Here is a 19,172-nt window from a genome sequence, read left to right as displayed (position 1 = left end):
CCTTCAGAAAAATTACATCTCTCTTTTTCTTCTGTCCCTACACCCTTTCAGTTCCTCTCCCTTGATCCTTCTCTGTGTGCAGAAGGCTAATTAAAATACAGAAATTGGATATGGGCCTGTGCGCACTTTAATTCAGCAAGAGGATAGAGAAAGGAAGCAGTGAGGGGGGAGAGGCGGGAGAAAAGTTGGAGCCAGGACAAGAATTTGGGAAAGGTGAGGCCTTGTCATCTGGCAGAGTATTACAGGCATGGCATTGGTATCAATGAGGGCACAGGGCAGACTCAATGAAAACAGTTGAGGTGTGACGCCTCAGAACAGAATCTTTCAGAAATCCACCGCACTGTGCTCTTGTTAATCCGCGACTTATTTACCCCGAAACAGGCTTCTCCTCTTTTACTCATTCATCAATCTGCGAAAGGCCTGCAGGATTAAAGCAGAAATGTTTATCCGCTGAACCGTACTGAGTCCATCTAAGTCCTACACATCGGGTCAAAGGTTAAAGCAGTTGGCGGTTGGTCTCACGGAGCCACAAAAAAACCCGTTACATCATTATCTCAGAAAATGTTTTCCACCAACAGCAACACTCTAATGCATAGGTGTCAAACTCTGGCCCGCGGGCCAAATTTGGCCCGCAGCCTAATTACATTTGGCCCGCGAAGCCATACCAAATTACTATCAGAGCTTGTCTACTGGTATTATACAGCTAATATATATATATTGTTTAGTATTAAGCTTTGCTTGTTCCATATTCAGTTTTTCAGCAAAACCTGTTTGAGTCCATAAGAAAAGATTCATTCTTATATCTGGAGGAATAAATATATTTCAATAAATATTAACGTTAGCCCACGACTTTGTTCCAGTTTTGAATTTTGGCCCACTGTGTATTTGAGTTTGACACCCCTGCTCTAATGGATACCTGAGTTTGATCTAAACTTCATATTGTGTTACTAATACGACTGGCTTCACCCTGAATTACCAAGTGAGTTGTGCAACTTAAGTCATGTTTCTCTAGTTTTACCAGAGTTCATCTTGAAGGAAGTCTTACCAACCTGCAGCCATGTTGGGAAATCATCTGAATGATAATACATATATATATCCCTGGCTCGGCTTAGGGCTTTGAACATTTTTTTTATAAAACAGTAAGCCAAGAGAAGTTCACTTACCTAAAACTTTACTAACGTAACAAGTACAAGAGCTCGCCTAATACTTTATTGGGTATACTTCTTCAACTGCTCTTTAACACAAATATCTCATCAACAATCATGTGGCTGCAACTCAATGCATTTAGGCATAGTTTCAAATGAATGGGAAAGAAACATGTTTTCAGTATCAAGGTTTTTAGTAAGTGCTTCAGAAACTGCTGATATACTGCGATTTTCCTGTGTAGATATCTTTAAAGCTTACAAAGAAAAGTCCATAAAAGGGAAAATATATTTAGTGAGCAGCAGTTCTTTGAGTGAAAAGGCCAAATCAGTGTCAGAAAGGAGAATGAACAGACTGCAGCAGATTCCAGCAGAAGACCATACTGGATGCCTTGTTTGTCAGCTAAGAACAGGAAAGTACAGTTCACACAGGCTCACTACAATTGGAGAACAGAAAATTGAAATAAAAAACGTTTCCTGGTCTGATGAGTCTTGATTACTGCTACAATATTTGGATGGCAGGGTCAAAATTTTGTGCATACACCATGAAAAGATGATTCCATCCTGCCTTGTATCATTGGTGTAATGGAGTGGGGGATATTTAATATTTTCTTGGCAATCTTTGGGCCCCTTAGTACCAACTGAGCATCATTTAAACACCACAGTCTACCTGAGTAAGTCAAAACCAAAGTCTGTGGTTTTGCCCAAAAGTTATTCTCACCAGTGATGAGACCCAGAAAGGCAGAAATATCATTATGAACAAGAACATATAAAAAGGGGGTAAGAAGCTTATTGAGGAATTAAAATTATTTTGTACAAAAATATCTCATTATTTTGGAGAGCGTAATAGTGGATGACACTTGAGGCTTCTCGAATAACATACTACAATCTCTAATCAAATTATCAGCAGCTGAATTGGTTTAAAAAACAAAGTTAAAATTTAAGTAATGCAAAGATATTACAGGTTTCCTTTATAGACAAAAATAAATAAAATTAAGACTGAATACACATCTCATATTTTTCTAATAATAAATGCTTCATTGGTACTCTCATATCAATATTTTCTCATGAAAAGGTCACTTTCTCATTTTTCTCATATAGCATGATGATGTCATATCATATATCATACTTTTCTTTTAAAATAACATTTCAAATGTTTCATGAGATAATCATTTCCTTCATATTATCCAGTCGATTTAGCTACAATATATGAAAAAGGTGGGAAAAGGACAAACTACAAAATTATGGCCCAACCTTTCTATTATAAACATACATTACTATGTACAGACATAATCATTTCAGTATTCTCTTGAGTGAGCTACAAGAATATCATCACTTGAAAAAAATGGTAGCCCCCCTGTTTCCTCTATCCTTCTGTCAATTTAGCCTTTATTCCTCTCTCTGCGAGTCTAAAATGCACATGCTCATACCAGGTGCAGCTGCAGGGCAGCAGTGGATCAGAGAGCTGATGATGGATGACTGGAGTGCATGAGTGTGTGTGCATGCGTGTGTTAAAGAGGATTCTCCATGCATTATATTGAGTGGCACACCCTCCTGCTGTGAGGAAGCACGGGATGATGATGGACACGGCAAAGAGGTTAACAGCTTGCACGCTCCCTGACAAGCATAAACACATGAAATTGCTGTATAACCCCTCCATGCCACTGTAGCTGAGAGGGTTAGCACACCATTACCATATTACCCAACTACAGAGGCCCCAAACACATTTGGCTCCAGCACCAAATGGATGCACTCTCTAGCAGGCGATATAGCACACACCAGGAAAACAACAAAGTTTGTCTGTTTACAGCTAACACTCCTCCTGCCACAGCGCCTCACTCAGAGGGGTGTTAGCTTCCCTTATGCTTCATCAACATGTTCACACATACAAACACAAATGGATGCATTGACCAAAGCATGTGTGCATATTTGGCTTCTCAGTGGAAAGGGGCAGTTCATTTAAAACCAAATGAGCACACAATGGTGTGACCTGATCTGAAGAAACGCTACTTATTTGTGCTTTGGGGCTTTTGAAGAAAGGGTTAACCATCATTTGGAGGAAGGACAACACAATAGATTATTCAAGGAGCGTGTAACTAGGCCATAGTTGTTCATTTTTATGAATTATTTTATGGTAGAACTACATTTTCAGAGTAATTAAAAGAAAATAATGCTGCAGCATGTCTGTCTTTTAGAAGAAAATTACAGTACAAACATTCCTCATGTTTAAGCCCCCATCCTACAGTAGGTGTCCATCATGAACCATGGCGAACAGCCACTATCGACCCTTCTTTGGCAGGCTTTCTACCAACATGCCCAGAGAGAGACACAAATAAATGTGTTGTTTATAGATTCAGATCCAGCTGTGCGCTTGTCTCTGTGTGGGCCTGTCAGGTTGGTGGTGTGGGCATGGCTTTTGGCTTTTTTTTTTTGTATGTCTGAGTGTGTGTGCTTATGTCTCGCTGTATTATGGATGGATGGAAACCATGCTGGAATGCTCTATCCTGCCCAAAATCTTTGGATATGCTGCTGCTGGGCTTGGCCAGGCTTGCCTTTTGGAGGACACACACTGGGTTGCCCCCATGTCTATCGCTAATGTGAACATGGGATGAAGCCTGCTGTCCTCTCCTCTGGAGAAAAAAAAAATCCTGCTCATCCTAAACAATGAGCACTGGACGGCACAGTGGCCCACTTGGATCATTTGTATGGCTGCTTATCTCAGATATGACAACAGAGCCAGATGTCCTGGATGATTTAAGCAAACATCTGATGAATTTCATCAAATCGGAATTGCCTAACGTAGAGGGGAATATAATTATATAGCTTGACTTGCTGTGCAGCAGGCAGCAAGGAGAAAAATGTAATTCCCTCAGCAATTTACATGAAGATGAGGCAAAATGTCTATTATACCATTTAAAATGCAGATCAGCTCTTGTAAATGATAGTGTCACAGGCCGGTTGCCGAGAGCCTACCTCACAATAACACTAAAGTCTCCTGGCATATGAAAATCAATGCAATGCATTATCAGTCAGTGTCGCTTTGGTTCTGTACGTACCCAACTGAAAGTAATCACAGTTCACAAATTGGATGTAAACTCGGTTAACAATTATCTAAATTCCTCAAATAGACTCTTAAACTTTCTTTCTAAAAGTTTTAAATAAGAGACAAAATCTTCTTAAATAAGTATCCGTGCCCTATAACTTATTGCAGATGTTAGTAAGTCTGATATCGTTTCCTAGCTGTATAGTCATCCCCATGCATGTCTTCAAGCAGTGATACAGTCTTTTTGGACCCATATTCATTAAAGTTTAAGTGGCACAGCAGTGTCAGGGTGGCATCAGCGCCCAAGGCTCTGAGTAAATTAATGATGCTTAAGTAAACTATGGATTAATTATGGATTGTCCAATGTGTCAGTATGCACGTATGCATATCTGACTGAGCCTCCACCTTGCAATCATGCTAATGAAGAGCTAACCTGCTTCAGTAGACAGAGGACAGATGGAAACCCCACTTGGCACTACACCAACGCTCTCACACACATTATTGCCCTTGAGCAAAGAGAGGCTCTGATTAGGCTTCACTTAAGTTAGTTAGCCTGGAGCTAACACCAACCACCCAAGCGCGGGAAAGAGAAAGTGGCAGGACAAAAAACAAGGGTACAAACAATTCAAAAAAACACCGAAGAGCTTTTTTTGCACAGTATATTAATGTCTAATTCGTTTGGTCCCCTGAAGCTAGGGTAAGTGGGCTGGGTGGGGGGGGGAAGACAATCAGAGCTCTGCAAAGAGAAATTTGTTTTGAGCTGAGGCTGCGTAAAATGTGACCTCATAACAAAAACAAAAGGAAAAAATGGGTAGGATTTATTTCAACATGTTTTCAGGGGAATTTTGGTTTTTAAAGACATCACTTTGATACGCAAAATCTAAATTTCAGTCATGTTTCCAAGCAAAACAAAGCTGCTAAACGGCTTTTGTAGTTTACTATCAGTTTCTTTTCTAGCTTTTCATAAAACAAACAGTAATTAATGAATGAAGAACAGTCATCAGATCAATTAGAAGATTTAAAAGAAAAGAGAGAGCTATGGATTGCCATTCTTTATGCCATCCTTTCAATCCAGATCTAAAAGCAACAAATTCTGTTTTGTGAGGGGTGGGGTTGGTGGTGCTTTGAAAGGATGGGGGTGGGTTATTGTGCTTACATGACTGATGAAGTCATATTTCATACTTGTGTAACAGCAAAACAAAAGCATGAATAACAAAGAATACAGCATCATTGTTATTCTTCAGCTGGTAATGTATTCAGGTGAGCCAGACGCTGGACAAATACAATCAAGTACAAAGAAACCATAGGTAACACTGAACCTCCAATACAGTCTTCTTTCCTGTAAAACAAAGACTTTGGCTACTTAACTGGACGTTACAGCTGGGTATTTTTGACTACATGCAAGTTTAAAAGTCTTTTTTCTCAAAGGTAAATTTAACATGACAGAGAAGACTAAATCCACATTTATTTTGAAAAGTTCTTACCTGAAATCCTGTCAGAAACAACTTTGCAGATTTACTTATTCATTTATTTTTCCTGAGGATAGTTGAAATCTAGAGGCTATTCCACAATAAAGAAAACATATATAAAATAATCTCCATAGAAACATTTCCTGCTACTTAAAGGCATTTTTATTTCCCTTTACCAAAAATAGCATCATAAATGTTCTATAAAAAACAATAGATGTGGTGCAAATGTGATATGGTGTCAAAGAAAACCCCAAAGTAGCTTATAAAGTCACAGTTAGAGACCAGCTCATGCCCCGTATGAATACCCACTGTGGATATGGGTAAGATGCTCTAGTAAAGGGAATAGTAGGCGCTCTTACCGTCCACAGCCATAGTCGGTCTCAGCGTGTATCTCTCCGTGGTGTCAACAGGACTCTCTCATTCTTCTGCCAGACGGATAAAATGTAGGCTACTGAGCGTGAGAGATGAAGAGCGCTTCCTGCCCCTTCTAACCTATGTGAGCATGGAGACAGCTCTTACTGCTGTTAGTACTGGGAGAAAAGAAAAACCTAGATCACACTCTTCCTCTCTGTCGGTTCACGGCCATTTGGTCTCCGGGATGCCGGGACCAGTCCGCTATGAAACTGCTCCTTCAGTATCTCCGCCCCCCCTCCCTCCGTACCTGACCGGCTGGAGACAAAAGGTCATTACGCCCCGACACCAGCTGTTATAGGACACAGACGCCGCTCTCTCTCTCACTCCCTCTCTCTCTTTCTCTCTCACCCCATGCACAAACACATCCACGCCTCTTTTTTGTTAAATCACGAGCGACGATAGAGATTCACATAACACAGAACCCCCCACCCCCTTTTTCTTAAAAATGTCCAGAAAAACTTTCGTCTTCCAACTATATTGTTATTGTCATAATAATAATAATAATAATAATAATAATAATAATAATAATAATAATAATAATGATAATAATAATAATAATATAGAAGTTTTCTCTGATGTTTGCTTGAAACCTTCTAGTTTCCTCAACCTAAAGTTTCCAAGTTCTGCACACTGGGACAGCAATCGGATAAAATGACCCATTACAGAAAGCCTGGTTATCATATACTGCAGCATTGTGGTTTCACTAAGGGTCCGACAGGAGGAAGAAGAACGGTCAAAATGAAAACAGCATCAGCGGGGCAGTATAGTCAGTGAGTTTTGCTCACTTTTTACTATAGCTACCAACACAAATGTTATCTAAAGAAAATTATGCAGCCACATTGTCACTGTAACTTTCTTTGCCTAAATTTAATCTGATTGTTTTGGGACTGCTCCAATATTGATATTACCTGTTATATTAAACATGTTTCCTCATACCAATTTTGTTAAACGTTTAAATGTAGTTCAAATATAGAGTGAAGAAGTGCTGAAAGACTTTACAATAGATATGTTATTTTTCATCCGTTCGTTCTTTCCCTGCCATTATTAGCACACTTCTTCTAACCATCAGTAAATCTATCACTGTCCGCACTCCTCCCAAGGGATCTGTGTCTAGAACCAAACCAGATCTTTTGCTTGTTAGGCAAATGTGCAAATCACTACATTAGAGCCACTCAAATCAGAGAAGACATTATGGATCTTTATTTGCCTTCACAATAGTACGCTGATGAATGAAGTGTTTCATTTAGTTTATTTGTGTGTCTGTGTGTGTGCAAAAACTGGTCCTCTGCATTGAGTGGAAAGAACAGAAGAAATTTTAAGTACGTGTTTTTGCTACCATCTATGTGAGCAGAAGGTCTCAAACCACAAACCAAGAAGCAGAAATATGGAGAGATCCTCTGGCAGCAAAACCTAAAAACAGCCATCCCCCTGTAGACATCCACGTCAGCTGCTATTTGCCCGTCAAACAACCGAGCTTCACTTCAAAGCGGAGAATATGGGAGAAAGTTGTGAACGTGTCTTTGTCAATATAATCTCACAGCATATCCGACTAATTGATTCTGCTGGCATTCAGATACATGCAGATTGCTCTGCACCAGTGCTTTTTGTGTGTGTGTAGAACAGTCGAGAGATATGTCCCTGAAAGACTCCATCAGTCTGCGGAAGAAGATGGGGGCCCTCCCTAAAGCTCAGGCACTGCACTGGATCATCAAAGGGTGAACAACAAGGAACAAAGGACTAGCTGGTCCATCAGGGCTTCACCAAAATACATGCTGATTGGGAGTGAGCCTGCCAGACACGCCAACACACACATGCACGGATTTACTGTATACATAATGTTAATACACACATACACACACATGCACACACACACATTTGCATTCACTCCCTCACACTCACAGAGTCAGAGCTTAATTTAGAAGTGTGTTCTCTATGCCTGTAAGGACATTTTGTCATGTAAAAAAAATTGAGCGGTTGAACCCTTGGATCTTTAATTCAGAGGGTGGTCTGTGTGCTGAATAATGAATAGAACGGGTCCAACAGAGATCAAGAGAGGGACAAACTTGCTAAGAACCACAGGGTCTCAGGTGACAGCAACACAGCAGCTAAAGTATGAGTAACTCTTGCGGGGGAGGGAGTAGAGGTATCTCAGTGCAGATAAAGAAGAGAACAACAGCAAAGGGGCATGAAAAGTGTTATTGTTTGTAGTCATTCATTACTTTTTATAATTCATTCTTCAGTCGGCAGCAGGAGCACAAGCTGAGAGTTTTGTTAAAGCATTTTTAGTGAGATAAGCAGTATCAGTGAAAGGTTAGAGTGATGGTGACTAAGAGAGTGTTTGCCTCCATTTATTTTATAATACAATATTCAGTATAACTGATATATGAAACCATTAATATTTCTCTGATAATGCTGTACCAGCATTATCAACCCTAACTCCATGCCATTTGTTTTCTTTGGGTTCTTTTGCTTCGGACAGTGCAAAACTAGCAAAATCTAAACGCAAACACATCCACGCATGCCATTTAAAAATGCACTTTTTGAAAAGCAGACAGAGCTTTCCAACAACATAAACAACAGCAGCAAGCAGTATGCTTGTACTGCTAACAACCAGATTGCAGCTGCTGATGAAAAAGGAGTGTCTTGGACTTGTGTTAGAGCTCCCTTCAAAGAGAGAGGGAGAAAGAGAGCCCTTCCTCAAGAAGCACAGAGAAGCTATTGATAGTGGAGTGTGGCATGAGCCTCACCAAAGCTGGTGTCATGGTGAGCGGCTGTCCCTGAGTTGGCAGTGAAGAATAATAGTGCCAAATACAACAGTAAAATGGATAGAGAAGGGCAGCCAAGGGAAGACCGGATAAACCTTGGGTGCATCTAAATGGCTCAGAAACAGAAAAGATTCAAAGAGGTTGGATATCAGTAAAACAGAAGAGTCGTCTTCTCTCTACACTTAATGTGATCTGAAAGGGGGGATGCTTTTTTTTCTGGTGAAAGTGAAAGCAATCTAATGAATTCCCATAGGAAGCTATTTACTCCACTGAGATGAGTGCAGATGATAGAGAGGAATCCACTTTATAGCGTTAAGTTGTGGCCCTGAGCTGCTTTCCTAATCAAAGACTTGGGAGAGTATTTGGCAATTCTGTGTGCATATTGAGGAGAGGCCTCCTTTGAAAGTGTTGCGTCCCCTTTCTAGATTTATTCCGGATGTGGACCAAAAGATGACAGACACATTTGAGAGATATATTCCCTTTACCACTCCCTGATCACTACCTCTTTTCGCCTGCTCCACATGCAATACATGTATGCACGTATACATTTGCTCATGTGCAGAAGGAGGAAGGGATGGAACACAATTCAGATGCCACAACCTCCTTCACAGTAGCCACACCCATGCAAATGTGCACAGTGTAACCATGTTGCTGTCTCTTTAATGACCTTCTTGAACTCTGCTGTTTGAATTGACTCTGCTGACCACGTGGGGATCATGACCTCATTCCACACCACTGCAAAGGTCTTTGAAGTCTTACAGAAGAGCTTTATTCTTGTTTGTCTTATGTTTACGTTAAATACTGTATATGAAGCAAATCAAGAATGTCATCCTTGTGGCTGAATGTCAATGATGCCAGTAATGTGTCCATGGGTTAAATACAATGATTTTTAAGGTACTGTGTACAGATTTTTACTAATTACAGTTTTTCTCCATCGCTTTGGTGCAGTTCTCACATCAGGAACTTCATTTTCACTAACTCTTAATTAACACATTTCCCCACTCACATTAGCCTTTCTATTTGGTCTCTGTCTACACTGTACACTGCTATTGTGTCTCTCACTTTCCTTAACACTCTGCAGCATTGTTGGAGAGTATTTTCAAATTACTTCAAATTACTTACTTCAAACATTTTACTTTTTTCACTGACAGTGACAGACCTACAGGAACCTCATCTTCAGCTGAAAGCTAATATAAACATATGTTCTCAGAAAAGGTTAATTGGAAAAAAATAGAAATACATACTCTTGTGTCACAGGTTGATGTCATGGCGCTGTTAATTACACACAAGCATATACTATACATATACTCACTTGCTACTTTATTAGTTACACCTTGCAAGCCTCAAGGTGGAGCGTCATTTGCCTTCAGAAATACTTCAAGTCTTTGTGACATAGATTCATCAATGTGCTTAGAAATTTTGCTCCATGTTTAGATGATAGCATTGCACAGCTGCAGAAGATTTGTCAGCTGCTCATCCAAATTTCTCCTTCCTCTAAGCTGTTTTACTGGACTAAGATCTGATGACTGTGGAGGCCACTGGAGTTCAGTGTTTTTCAATCTTTTATTGTCTAATTTTGGGGAATCAGTGCAAAATGTAGCCTCAGTTTCCCGTTCTTAGCTGACAGGTGTTGCACCTAGCACAGTCTTCTGTTGCTGTTGCGCTTTCTGAGATGCTCTTCTGCATAACTTGTTTGTAATGAGTGGTTATGTAAGTTACTTCTCCCTTTCTATCAGCTCAAAGTAATCTGCCCATTCTCTTCTGACATCAACAAGGTATTTTCACCCTAAGAATTGCTGGTCACTGAATGTTTTCTCATTTTAGATAATTCCATGTAAACCCTGGAGATGGTTGTGGAGGAAAATCCCAGTACATCAACAATGTCTGAAATACCCACACCAGCCCATCTGACATCAACAACCATGCCACATTCGATCATCTTTCATCCTTATTCTGATGCTTGGGTTGAACTTCAGCAGCCTGTCCTGACCATGTCTACATGCTGAAATGCACTGAGTTGCTGCTGATGTGAAAGGCTGATTAGATATCTGGATTACTGTGCCTAATACCTAATAAAGTGGGTGCTGAATGTTTGTACTGTGACTTTACTGGACTATACCTTAGTTGGTTCTATGTTCACAGACTGTATCTATTTTCTTTGTCTTTTATGGTGGTTTTATTTTGTTTTTCTCAAATTTCATTTAGTTAAAAATCCTTCACATTTCATTTTTATGCCTGAAAAATGTTCACTTCCCATTCAGCCTACATTTTTAAGACTTTTTCCAAAGGCAGTAAGGTTTTGAGAAAAAAACTAAACACTTTGATGACTTTAAAAGGTGGTGAATCTGTTTTTCATTCATCAGGGAGTTGAAGTATTGAAGTATTTTGGTACATGTGAAATATGGAGGACCACAAGAGCCATGCGCATCGAAATAAAGAAGTCTGTGCTTAAATAATGAATTGTAGAATAAATTCTGCATTTGTAAATTCATTTTTGAATTCCAATTTAATAAACTGCATTTCAAAAATCCATTTCCCTTTCCTGTTCGCTCAGGGATTAGCTGCTGGATTAGCTCTTCGATTAACAACTTCCTTGCGGCTATTCAAATTAGCCACATCGAGGAAAGTAAGGAGCTCTCTGATTGGTTGGACAGATACAGGCTGTCTGCCTGGATTTTTCTAGCTCATAGCTTCGCCCTGCTAAGAAGCGTGTGTGCTTGTACAAAGGCCGTTCAGCCTCAGGATTTACACTTGGCTCCACGCTGTGGTGTAATCTATATTGATGTACATCATGTGCCACTAGGCGGCAGTACTTACCCTTTAGTCAGGAAATGATGGCATGTAATCAGACGAGAGTAAGCTAAAATAAAAGATGGTTGTTGCTCCACGTTATCGCTTGAGCAGGGAGTTTTATTCAAGAGCCCAACACAACATGGTGTCAGAAGTGCACTCGCTCTAAGCGGTGAACTGAGAAAATTGAAAAAAACGTCAGCTTGGCGAACGGCTAGCGACAAACACGACGGAGCAAGCAGCAGCTCTACCGGCGGCAACTGGCCCGGTTATGGCAGCTCCACCAGCGGCTACTTTCATCATCAAGCCACCGGAACCGTTCGACTTCGCAAAGCCCCAAGAATGGGAGAAGTGGATCAGACGTTTCGAGCATTTTAGAATGGCAAGTAATCTGAACGGTTCAACAGATGCTAACCAAGTGAACACATTAGTTTACTGCATGGGAGACAAGGCTGACGACGTGATAAGGGGACTTGACCTAACAGACGGGCAGCGCCAGCAGTACGATGCGGTCAGAAACGCATTTGATAGACATTTTGTCCCCAGAAAGAATGTGATTTATGAAAGAGCAAAGTTTAATAAGCGAGTACAACAGCCAGCAGAAACAGTTGACTCCTTCATAACAGCTCTATATGCTCTCGCTGAAAACTGTGAATATGGTGAACTTCACGATGAACTTTTAAGGGATAGACTCGTTGTGGGTCTTAAAGATTCATCACTGTCAGAGAGAATGCAGCTCAACAAAGATTTGACCCTAACCAAAGCTATCACAATGGCGAGACAATCTGAGGAAATAAAAAGACAGCAAACTGACCTAAGAGGTGAAAGCAGCACTGGCAAAACAGCCGTGGATGCCGTGCATGTCAGGAAATCACAGCCAAATAAATTCGGAAGCAGAGAGCAAAAGCAGTTCAAGCCACAAAAACCACGAATAACAAAACAAGAGAATAAAACATGTTCTAAATGTGGAAAAGCACAGATGCACCCAGCAGCACAGTGCCCAGCTAAAAATGCAGAATGCCACAACTGTGGGAAACGTGGACACTACGGGAGAGTTTGTAGGTCTACAGCTGTGCATGAGGTGGCAGACAGTGCAGATGAACTTTTCCTAGGAGAACTGGATTCAGGAGAAGACCCGTGGCTTGCTAAAATCTGCGTGAGAGGCAAAAGCATGACATTTAAATTAGACTCGGGGGCAGATGTCACAGCTATCTCAGAGGAGACATTCAAAGACATTAAGCAGCCAAATGAGCATTTGCAAAAAGCTGAAAAGCCACTGTATGGACCAGGAGGTGCAGCACTGACCGTACTTGGGTCCACAAAGGAGGACATTTCCTACAGTGACAGGAGCACTACAGAGACAATCTATGTAGTCAGAAATCTGCGTGTAGCTCTCTTAAGCAGGACAGCTTCTGTGAGACTGAAACTAATTGCCCGAATGGACAATGTTGACCTTGAGACAGTGAAGAAAGCGTACCCGAAACTATGTGATGGGCTCGGGCTTGTTCAAAAACCATACACGATTAAGCTGAAGCCCGACGCTAAACCTTATTCACTGAAAGTGCCAAGGCGTGTTCCGCTGCCACTACTGGGCAAAGTCAAAACAGAGCTGCAGAAGATGGAACAGTTGGGAGTAATCAGTTGTGTGGAAGAGCCCACAGACTGGTGTTGCGGCATGGTCGTAGCCCCCAAAAAGGACAAAGAGAAAGTCCGCATCTGTGTGGACATGACACCTTTAAATGAGTCAGTGTGTTGTGAAAGATATATCCTTCCCTCTGTAGACCAAACGCTAGGCATGCTCACAGGTGCGCAGTATTTCTTCAAGCTCGATGCTAACATGGGCTTTTGGCAAATACCGCTGTCCAAAGAATCTGCTCTCCTCACCACATTTATTACGCCATTTGGTAGGTACCATTTCAATCGTTTGCCATTTGGTATTTCCAGTGCACCGGAGCATTTACAAAACATGATGGTGACGGAAGTGACAGCCGGCCTCACGGGACTCGTGTGCCACATGGACGACATCCTGGTCTGGGGATCCACGAGAGAGGAGCACGACATGAGACTTCACGCTGTCCTCGACCGTGCAGAGAAGGCGGGCGTCACCCTGAACATGTCAAAATGTGAGTTTGGCAAAAGAGCAGTGAAATTCTTAGGATTCATTGTGTCATCTGAAGGCATGAGTCCTGACCCTGACAAAACTAGCGCAGTGCAGAATATGAAAGAGCCAAGCTCCATGAGTGAGCTTAGGAGCTTCTTAGGAATGGTGAATCAGCTGGGGAAATTCATCCCAAACCTCTCCGAAAAAGACAAACCACTGAGAGACTTGCTTTCAACTAAAAACATGTGGTACTGGGGGCATGAGCAACAAAACGCGTTTAACAGTTTAAAACAAGAACTGTCATCTGCACCAGTACTACAGCTTTACAACCCAAACAAACCCCAAAAAGATCTCAGCAGATGCCTCTTCATACGGGTTGGGGGCAGTCTTACTACAGAAAGACAATGACGTGTGGTCACCTGTCGCGTATGCCTCGCGATCATTGACAGCCACAGAGCAGCGCTATGCTCAGCTGGAAAAAGAAGCGCTGGCGCTCACCTGGGCCTGTGAAAGATTCAGTGACTTTATTCTAGGGCTACACTTTGAGCTTGAGACCGACCATAAGCCACTTGTGAGCCTACTTGGAGGACAAGCCCTGGATTTGCTTCCACCACGGATACAGAGATTCCGCATGCGCCTAATGAGGTATTCTTACACTATAAGGCACATTCCAGGCAAAAGCCTCACCACAGCCGACACGCTGTCACGGTTACTGCTGGCAGGCAGCGTGATTCCCAGAGACAATGATCTTATGGAGGACACCGATATTTACGTTGACGCAGTGCTGCAGGGCCTTCCTACTAGCAGCAAATACCTTACAGAGACTTTAATAAGGGAAACCTGAAGAAAGTCTCACCAAAACTCCATCAACACATCCTTTTCAACACACGTGGAAACCGGCAACTCGACCACTGTTATAGTGATGGGTCGTTCGCGAACGAAATGGCTCTTAGAGCTGGCTCTTTGACGTGAACGACGCGAGCCGGCTCCTTATCGCGAGCCGTCACGTGGGTTTTTTTTTTTCTTTCTTTCTCTCAGCCTCTCTCTCGCACTTTTTTTCCCGCTTCACTCTGCACGCGAGCCTTGTGCTTTACGCTGGGCAGAGGGGGGAGGGGCGGTAGTTACACTCAGTAGCACAGGAACAGAGCCAGAGAGAGAGAAAGAGAGGCAGGGACAACAACATTAGAAAGGTATAGTAATCATCCACAACTATTTTCGGTTGCAGATGATAAAGGATTGAGAAAGTTTATTCATGCAGGTCCATATGACAGAGAATATGCATGTTCTTTTTGTTTTCATATTATAATTTATATTTAATTGTGTTGTGGTTTGCAGTGTTTTGTGTTCTTTTCACTTTAAATTTGTGAAAGGAAAAAGCTGAAAATTTAAATAGTTAAAACTTGAAATGTGAATAGTTGATTTTTGTATTATATGATTTATTTATTACATTTTATGTGGAGTGAATAAATAAAAGTATATTTACGGTGGCCCCTAGAGACAAAGCACATACAAACTTCAAATCACGTACGAACTCTGAAGCATGTACAAACTCCAAAACACGTAAAAACACGTACAAACTCCAAAACACGTAAAACCTCCAAAACACGTAAAAACATGTACAAACTCCGAAGCACGTAAAAACTCAGAAGCACATAAAAACTCAAAACACGTACAAAAGACAACAGAAGTGCTCCAGGATGCTGGGCGCAGTGTTGAGCCTTTGTTATCTTGTGGCTACACAAGCCAGCAAGTACCAACGACCGGATTTGGTGTGTGGTAGTAACAGGTAAATGAACTTTTTTTTTAATTATTTGAATATATATATGAGTGCCTGTGTATAAATACACAAACAATACACACATGCTTTCAATTGTGTAATTTAAGTGATCTAGTAGCTCTGCTTTGGAAGTTCAGTTCATGCTAGAAATGTGTTTTGGAGTTTGTACGTGTTTTGTCTCTAGGGGCCACCGCATATATTTATATATAAACATATATAAATAAAACCACTTGTTTTTACGTTAGTAATTCCTTTTGTGCATAATTTTATATTATTGTTAATAATAAATTAATTAAAGCAACAAAACAACCTGAAGAGCCGGTTCGGAGCCGAAAGAGCCGGCTCTTTTTAGTGAGCCGAACCGAAAGAGCCGGATCTCTAAAAAGAGCCGGAAATCCCATCACTACACTGTTACACCTCTTTCCGGGATGCGTACAAAGCCCTCCCCCGCGCCCCATTCGGCCAATCAGATCATTGCTCCATCCTGCTCCTGCCCGCCTACAGGCAGAAGCTGAAACAGGAAGCTCCAACCTGGAGGGCGGTGCACTGTTGGACGGACCAATCGGAGTCTGCGCTGCGGGACTGTTTTGATCACGCGGACTGGGAAATGTTTCACGTGGCCGCCAGAGACATTGATGAATACACAGACTCAGTCTGTGGATTTATCAGGAAATGCGTGGAAGATGTCGTCCCATCCAGAACAGTCAAATCCTTCCCAAATCAAAAACCCTGGATTAACGGAGATGTTCGCGCGGCACTGGCGGCACGGAACACCGCCTTTGCCTCCGCGAACACATCGGACTACAAACACGCACATTACCAACTCCGGAAGACGATCAAAGCAGCCAAACGTGAGTACAGGGACAGGGTGGAACAACAGTTTGACAACCCTCGGAGTATGTGGCAGGGACTAAACACGATCACAGACTTTAGAGGGAAAACCAGCACACCGCAGACCACGGCCTCTCTGTGTGAGGATCTAAACGTATTCTACGCTAGATTCGACACAGCGAACACCATGAGACCGGACAGTGTGCGCACCGCGGATGACGTCAGTGCGCACACTGTGTCTGAGGAGGATGTGCGGAAGTGCTTCAGGAAGGTGAACGCACGCAAAGCTACTGGTCCGGACGGGATTCCCGGTCGCGTCCTCAGGTCAGGCTCAGCTGGCTGGAGTGTTCACGCACATCTTCAACCTTTCCCTCTCTCTGTCTGTAGTCCCAGCCTGCTTCAAAATGGCCACCATCGTCCCTGTACCCAAATCCTCCACCATCTCCTCATTGAACGACTGGCGACCTGTAGCCCTGACCCCCATCGTAAGCAAATGCTTCGAGAAGCTGGTCAGGGACTTCATCTGCTCTGCACTACCCGACTCACTGGACCCTCTACAGTTTGCATACCGCCACAACAGGTCCACTGATGATGCCATAGCCCTGACACTACACACTGCCCTGTCACACCTGGAGAAGAGAGACACGTATGTGAGGATGCTGTTTGTAGATTACAGCTCAGCATTCAATACCATCGTTCCCTCGAAGCTGGACAGGAAACTGCAGGATCTAGGACTGAGCAGCTCCCTCTGCAGCTGGATCCTTAGCTTCCTGTCTGACAGACGCCAGGTGGTCAGACTGGGCAGCATCACCTCATCCCCCATCACACTGAACACTGGTGCTCCACAGGGGTGTGTACTGAGCCCTCTCCTGTACTCACTCTACACCTACGACTGCACAGCCACTAACAGCTCCAACATCATTGTGAAGTTTGCGGACGACACTACAGTGGTGGGTCTTATCACCAACGGTGATGAGACGGCTTACAGGGAGGAGGTCAGCGCCCTGACCCACTGGTGTCAAGACAACCATCTCACCCTCAACGTCGCAAAGACAAAGGAGTTGATAGTGGACTTCCGGAGGTGCAGAGAAGTACACACCCCCATCACCATCAACGGCGCTGCTGTGGAGAGAGTGAGCAGCTTCCGGTTCCTTGGCGTACATCTGGCTGAGGATCTTACGTGGTCAGTACACACAAACAAAACAGTGAAGAAGGCGCAGCAGCGCCTCTTCTTTCTCAGGAGACTGAAAAGATTCGGCATGAGCCCCCGCATCCTCAGGACCTTCTATCGCTGTGCCATTGAGAGCATCCTCACTGGATGCATCACCACCTGGTATGGCAACAGCACCGCCTACAACTGTAAAGCTCTCCAGCGAGTAGTGCGGTGCTCTGAACGGATAATTGGAGGTGAGCTTCCCTCCCTCCAAGACATCTACAGGAAGCGGTGCCTGAGGAAAGCGGGGAGGATCATCAAGGACTCCAGTCACCCCAGCCATAAACTGTTCAGACTGCTTCCATCAGGAAGGAGGTTCTGCAGCATCCGGTCCCGTACCAGCAGACTGAGAGACAGCTTTTTCCATCAGGCCATCAGACTGCTGAACACGTCATAGACACCTCAGCTTCACTACTGGAACTTCAACATTATGCACTCCACACTGTATATAAATGCCACTTGTTTTGCACATATTCAACTCTGTATATTTTATATATTTTATTATTATTATTATTATTATTATTTTATTTTTTTACTATTTAATTTGTAAAAATGTGTATACACACACACACACACACGTAGGAAAATATTTAGTATACACATCCAGAAATGCATACACTATTATATATTGTACATATATTTATTAGTTTCAGGTTGGCCATTCTTGTATTTTGCTCGTTTGTGTTGTTGTGTTTGCACATCTCTGTTGCTTGTGGGGCTCGCACACAAGAATTTCACTCGCATGTGCTGTGCCAGTGTGCCTGCACATGTGATGTGACAATAAAAAGTGATTTGATTTGATAGATCTCCGTGAGCAGCTACAGTCTGACAGCGTCTGTTCCCAAGTCATGAAGTTCTGTGCAGAGGGCTGGCCGGACAGGAACCAGCTGCAGGGAGTGGTAAAACACTACTGGTCTGAAAGAGCAGTTTTGAGTGTACACAATGGACTACTACTGCGAGGCACAAGGTTGGTCATACTTGCAAACATGCGAAATGCAGTTTTGGACAAAATACACGAGGGACACCAAGGGGTAGTTAAGTGTAGAGAACGTGCGCGACAAGCAGTGTGGTGGCCAGGCTTGAGTAATCAGATCAGTGAACTTGTCCTTAAGTGCAGGCTGTGCATACAGGAGAGAGTTAATGTGAGGGAACCTCTTATGCCCACACGTTTACCTGAGAGGCCATGGCAGAATTTAGGAGCTGATTTGTTCACACTAAAAGACAAAAACTATCTGTTGGTAGTAGATTATTTCTCGAGATATGTCGAGATTGCTCAACTCAGCCCAACTCGTTCAGCCAATGTGATTGTGCATTTAAAGTCAATATTTGCACGCCATGGAATACCTGAAGCATTGATTACCGATAATGGCCCACAATTTGCATGTCAAGAAATGAGAGACTTTGCAAAGGACTACTGTTTTGAGCATGCCACCAGTAGTCCCAGGTACCCGCAGAGCAACGGTGAGGCAGAGAGGGGCGTCCAGACCATCAAGAATCTCTTCAAAAAAGCTAGCGATCCATACAAGGCATTGCTGGCATACAGAACAACAGCACTGGCGAATGGCTACAGCCCGGCTCAACTTCTCATGGGGCGCAGGCTTCGTACTACCTTGCCAATGCTTCCTGA

General features: G+C 42.7%; 1 protein-coding gene across 1 annotated transcript in view; it reads right to left on the bottom strand.

Annotated features, from left to right (window-relative positions):
• The window catches only part of LOC147305913 (sterile alpha motif domain-containing protein 10-like), a 63,584-nt gene extending 57,265 nt beyond the window's left edge, over positions 1-6,319 (bottom strand). Inside the window, exon 1 of the mRNA XM_086277502.1 lies at positions 6,014-6,319. Coding sequence (XP_086133628.1) covers positions 6,014-6,026 — 13 coding nt within the window. The 5' untranslated portion in view covers positions 6,027-6,319. The remainder of the gene's footprint in view (positions 1-6,013) is intronic.
• Positions 6,320-19,172: the final 12,853 nt, after the last annotated feature.

Source organism: Aulonocara sp. 'chitande type north' Nkhata Bay, linkage group LG20 (genome assembly GCF_057382095.1).
Source record: "Aulonocara sp. 'chitande type north' Nkhata Bay isolate Kocher_YH1m ecotype deep benthic linkage group LG20, A_spYH_male_GT1.1, whole genome shotgun sequence".
In the NCBI taxonomy this organism is placed as follows: Eukaryota; Metazoa; Chordata; class Actinopteri; order Cichliformes; family Cichlidae; genus Aulonocara; species Aulonocara sp. 'chitande type north' Nkhata Bay.
This window is presented reverse-complemented; position numbering and strand designations above follow the sequence as displayed.